Source organism: Polyodon spathula, chromosome 46 (assembly GCF_017654505.1).
Source record: "Polyodon spathula isolate WHYD16114869_AA chromosome 46, ASM1765450v1, whole genome shotgun sequence".
NCBI classification, from domain to species: domain Eukaryota; kingdom Metazoa; phylum Chordata; class Actinopteri; order Acipenseriformes; family Polyodontidae; genus Polyodon; species Polyodon spathula.
In genome coordinates, this window is record NC_054579.1 from 184,978 (window position 1) to 190,553 (window position 5,576).

The 5,576-nt window shown below is 48.5% G+C and overlaps 1 protein-coding gene across 1 annotated transcript; it reads left to right on the top strand.

The window, feature by feature from the left end:
* The first annotated feature begins 365 nt into the window (after positions 1 to 365).
* LOC121306066 (endoplasmic reticulum resident protein 27) lies at positions 366 to 4,748 on the top strand. Its single transcript, XM_041237769.1, has 7 exons — positions 366 to 620; positions 1,021 to 1,112; positions 2,273 to 2,410; positions 2,682 to 2,798; positions 2,898 to 3,023; positions 3,956 to 4,141; positions 4,734 to 4,748. The coding sequence occupies exons 1-7, from the start codon at positions 533 to 535 to the stop codon at positions 4,746 to 4,748; spliced, it is 762 nt and encodes a 253-aa protein (XP_041093703.1). The 5' UTR covers positions 366 to 532.
* Positions 4,749 to 5,576: the final 828 nt, after the last annotated feature.

Below are 5,576 nucleotides of genomic sequence, written 5' to 3' on the forward strand. Positions count from 1 at the left end.
CTCTAGTTTGGGGCTCTAGTGCCTTCATCAGCGTTATTGAAACTAAACTGAGTCCAGCAGAGCAGCTCTAGTTTGGGGCTCTAGTGCCTTCATCAGCGTTATTGAAACTAAACTGAGTCCAGCAGAGCAGCTCTAGTTTGGGGCTCTAGTGCCTTCATCAGCATTACTGAAACTAAACTGAGTCCAGCAGAGCAGCTTAGTTTGGGGGTCTAGTGCCTATAGCATTATTGAAACACACTTGTTTATAGGTATATATATATATATATATATATATATATAATCTATCTGTCTATATATATATATATTTTCTCATGATATATATCTCTCTGTCTGTAACACCTGCTATTTTCTCACCTGTGGTGATCCAGCCAATCAGCTGCTGAGTTTGAGTTCTGTCGCTCTTTTGGAAAAGGGGGAGGGACTAAGCTTGGGGGTTAAAGGTCAGCCAGGTTGTCTAGTTTTTAAACCCCCACCTCTCTCTCTCTCTCTGTCTCTCGTTCTCTCTCTCTGTCTCTCCACACAGACAGGCACAATGAAGTCTCCGGATCGCGATTTCGTTCTCCAGTGTGTGTTCGTGGTTTTGCTTCTGAATTCTCCCGCAGTAATGACTGAGGATGGAGGTAAGGTTTTAGTTCTCATCTTTCTTTCTTTCTTTCTTTCTTTCTTTCTTTCTTTCTTTCTTTCTTTCTTTCTTTGCGGTTCTTTTCTGTTCTTTCTTTCTTTCTTTCTTTCTTTCTTTCTTTCTTTTAGCGTTCTCTATCTGGAGCAGCACTCGTTCGATTGGGATGAATCTCGCTCAGGACCTGCTTCATCTCACAAGCTCTTGAGAGGATCAGAATCTGGAGGAGTGGGGAGTCTGTCTGTCTGTCTGTCTTTGTGGCTCGGTGTGTGTCTCAGTGTGTGTGCGTGCCTCAGTGTCTCAGGGTGTGTTTAGCACAGCACTCCCAGCGATACCAGCTGCTGCTTTCACACACACATCAATGAGGATTAATTATCAAAGAGATTCAATTCTGTTCTCAGAACCCGACAGCACCCCCTCCTGGCTCAAGGACATCACAGCAGTTGAGAAATTTCTAGAAGAGCCAGATGTGGCCGTCATAGGATTCTTCAAGGTGCGTGAAGGGTTAATTCAGGGTTAATTATTACACACCTCTCTGTGCTTTACAATGCTTCCCTATGCTTTACCAGACCTCTCTGTGCTTTACAATGCTTCCCTATGCTTTACCAGACCTCTCTGTGCTTTACAATGCTTCCCTATGCTTTACCAGACCTCTCTGTGCTTTACAATGCTTCCCTGTGCTTTACCAGACCTCTCTGTGCTTTACAATGCTTCCCTATGCTTTACCAGACCTCTCTGTGCTTTACAATGCTTCCCTGTGCTTTACCAGACCTCTCTGTGCTTTACAATGCTTCCCTGTGCTTTACCAGACCTCTCTGTGCTTTACAATGCTTCCCTATGCTTTACCAGACCTCTCTGTGCTTTACAATGCTTCCCTATACTTTACCAGACCTCTCTGTGCTTTACACTGCTTCCCCTATGCTTTACCAGACCTCTCTGTGCTTTACAATGCTTCCCTGTGCTTTACCAGACCTCTCTGTGCTTTACAATGCTTCCCTGTGCTTTACCAGACCTCTCTGTGCTTTACAATGCTTACTGTTATTTACCTAATTTTGCTTTACCAGACCTCTCTGTGCTTTACTGGTCAAAGTGCTTCCCTCATGCTTTACCAGACCTCACAGTGCTTTTGCTCTCTGTCTCAAGCTCTGGCTTTACCAGACTCTCTGTGTTTACATGTCTGACGATCTTACAAAAAAAAAAATAAAATAAAAAAAAAAAATATATCTATATATATATATATATATATATATTAGTTATATATATATTTTACTGTTATTTCAAAACCTAATTTTGGTACCCTCCCGCTATTGGCTGCCTGTTTCTGGTCAGGAAGTGCAGGTTGCCGTGGTCACAGCGTGGGCGACCCACAGTGCAGAGTTTTGGCCAGACTTCCTGTTTGGGCAAGCACGCCACAGGAAGTCTGGCCAAAGAACTCGGAATTGTGGGATGTGGCTGACGATCTTACAAAAAAAAAAAAAAAAAATCATAAAAATAAATGAAAAGAGATGTGAGAGAGAGAACCAGACACCTTAACTGAGAGAAGAGAGACAGAGTCAAGCAGACACCTTAACTGAGAGAAGAGAGACCGAGTCCAGCAGACATGTTAACTGGTTATTCGTATTAATATTGTTATTGCATTTCTCATTTTCTCAGGACTCGGAGGCTCTTGGCTTTGCTGACTTTGTGACCGTCTCGTCTGACCTCTCACCCCTGCCCTTTGCCCTCTGCAGTGACCCCGCAACCTGGGAGCAATACCACATCAACACGAGCACAGTGTCCGTCTTCAGAAAGGTGAGCCCCAAACCTAGTGCGCCCCTGTGCTTCACCAGACCTCTCTGTGCTTTACAATGCTTCCCTGTGCTTTACCAGACCTCTCTGTGCTTTACAATGCTTCCCTGTGCTTTACCAGACCTCTCTGTGCTTTACAATGCTTCCCTGTGCTTTACCAGACCTCTCTGTGCTTTACAATGCTTCCCTGTGCTTTACCAGACCTCTCTGTTCTTTACCATGTCTCTCGTTGTCTCACCCCTGTGTCTGTGTGTCTGTCTTTGTGCATTTTCAGACAGACAGTCGGCACGAAGCTCTGGAGCTGAGGGAGGAGAGGAAAGTGGACTCTGACACGATGGCGAGATTCGTAAAGATCAACGAGCTGCATTACCTGACAGAGTACAACGCTGTGGTGAATATCCCTGTGTCTCCAGAACTCTGGATCTGTGTATCTCTGTGCAGGGAGCGAAACTGATCCAAGAGGTCTCTCCTTGTGGCTTTCTCTTCCCAGACCGCCATCGGCATATTCCAGTCCGCGGTCTCCTCTCATCTCCTCGTCTTCATTGACCGGCAATCGGAGAACTTCACAGCCCTGCGGAGAAATATCATGGATCTGGCTCCAGAATACAGAGGGAGGGTGAGAGAGAGGGGAGAGATAGGGAGGGAGAGGGAGAGAGGAGAGGGAGGGGGAGAGGGGGAGAGGAGAGAGAGGGAGGGGAACCCCTCTCCCTCCTCCCTTCTCCCTCCCCCCCCTAGTCCCCCCTCCTCTCCTCCCTTACTCCCCTTACCCCCTCTCCCCCTCTCCGACTCCTCTCCCTCCCTCCCACTCTCTCTCCTCTCTCCCTCCTACCCCCGGAGGGAAGGGGGAGACCCCCACCCCTCTCTCCCTTACTAAACGCTCTCCCCCTCTCTCTCCCCCTCCGGGGATCGCTCCTCCCCTCTCCCTCACTCCCCCTCCCTATCCTATCCTACTCGCTACAATCCCACTCCCTCCCTAATCCTGGAGAGGCCCTCACCCACTATGGGAAGAGGGAGAGGAGGGGGGAGGGAGGAGTAGAGGGAGGGAGGGGGGAGAGGGAGTGATTCCATCTTCCCCTCTACCCGAGGGGGAGAGGGAGGGAGGGTGGAGAGGGAATGATTGGGAGAGGGGGAGAGGGGGAGGAGAGCGAGGAGGGGAGAGGGAGTGAGGGGGAGGGAGAGGAGAGAGGGAGGATGGAGGGGAGGAGGGGAGAGGCCCGAGGTGAAGGGAGGGGCACTCTTTTCCGTCTCTCCCTGGAGGCTCTCATATCTTCCTCACTGAAACCCTTCCCTCCTGGGATTTGGGACAATTCTTGGGTCTTTGGAGAGTTGAGAGAGGAGGAGAGAAAGGAGAGAGGGAGAGAGAGGAGAGTTGGGAGAGAGAGGATTTGAAAATGTTAAGAACTCAGAACCGCTCAGAAAGATTGAAGCAAGACTCCAGCAAACAGCAAAGGATCGGGGAATTAAAATTAATTAATTAATTAATTAAATAATTCAATAATTAGCCCGGCGCTCTGCTGCCCCCTGGTGGACGTTTCTTTGCATTTCCAGCTGCTGTTTGTTCTGGTGGACGTCTCGCTCGACTCGAACGCTCGTGTGCTCCGGTACTTCGGCCTGGAATCACGTGACACGCCCGCCGTGGGTCTGTACAGCACCGAGAACGACAGGAAGTGGCTGCTGCCCACGGGGGAAGTGACATCAGAGCGCGTGAGAGAGTTCTGTGACTCCGCCCCGGGAGTATCCTCTCGACTTCCACTTCTATGAGAGGGAGAGAAGAGAGAGAGAGAGGAGAGAGAGAGAGAGAGAGAGAGAGAGTCTCTCCCATCCCCTAGACTCTCAATCTTTCGTACTGCTCTAGACGTGACAGGAGGAGTCTCAAGCTTAGGAGAAAGGGAGAGAGAGAGAGAGAGAGAGAGGAGAGAAGATGAGGAGAGTTCTCTAACTCGGAGAGGAGAGAGAGGGAGAGAGAGAGGGAGAGGAGAGAGAGGAGAGAGGAGAGAGAGGGGAGAGAGAGAGGAGAGAGAGAGAGAGAGAGAGGAGAGAGAGAGGAGGGAGAGAGAGAGAGGAGGGAGAGAGAGAGAGAGGGGAGGGAGAGGAGAGAGATCGGATAGTGGAGTATTATCTAGATATTAAGAGGTTTTTTTTTTAGAGGTCAGAGAGAGAGGGGAGAACTGAAGGAGAGAAGCAGAGAGAACTCTAGAAGATTTTCATATTTAACAATGTGTCCATTAATAAAGATAACGTCTCTCCTGATCCAGGACTCCTGTCTGTCTAATTCTAATTTAACAGCAGAGTGTCCATTTTAATTTCCCCGTCTCTCCTGCTCCAGGTTGAAGTCTCCTAAAACTGAAGGAAAAGCCCCCCGCAAAATGCTCCAGGACTCTAGAAGATTTTCATATTTAACAGCAGAGTGTCCATTCCAGCCCCCCGTCCCCGTCTCTCCTGCTCCAGGACTCCTGTCTGTCTCCTCTCTAAACTAACAGCAGAGTGTCCATTCCAGCCCCCCGTCCCCGTCTCTCCTGCTCCAGGACTCCTGTCTGTCTCCTCTCTCCTCTCTAAACTAACAGCAGAGTGTCCATTCCAGCCCCCCGTCCCCGTCTCTCCTGCTCCAGGACTCCTGTCTGTCTCCTCTCTAAACTAACAGCAGAGTGTCCATTCCAGCCCCCCGTCCCCGTCTCTCCTGCTCCAGGACTCCTGTCTGTCTCCTCTCTATCAAGGCTTTTTTGAAGAGATCATTTTGTAGTTTTTTGATCACATCATGATGTTAAATAAAATTTTTAAAAATAAGAATCTAAACGATGTTCATATAGTTGTTGTTTGTTGTTGTTGTTGATTGTTTGTTGTTGTTGTTGTTTGTTGTTGTTTCTTAATCCTATTCTCGTCTGACTGCTCTGATTAGAAGATCCCCTATCTTTTTCTAAAAAGGGGTAGTGGACCATTTAGGAAAGGTGAAAGGTGTTCTCTTGAGGTGTGTCTGCTCTCTGTTATCTGTGAGGAACTGTCATGTTGTGTCGTGAGAATACATCAGAGGGACTCGTCTGAGAGTGAGAAGGTTCGCAAAGATGTCATGAGACCAGAAGAGAGCTAGTCGGTCTCACCTCTGTGTGACCTTGGTCTGTTGTTGACTAAGACAGACAGAGAGACAGGACAGAGAGAGACAGTGCTGCCAGAC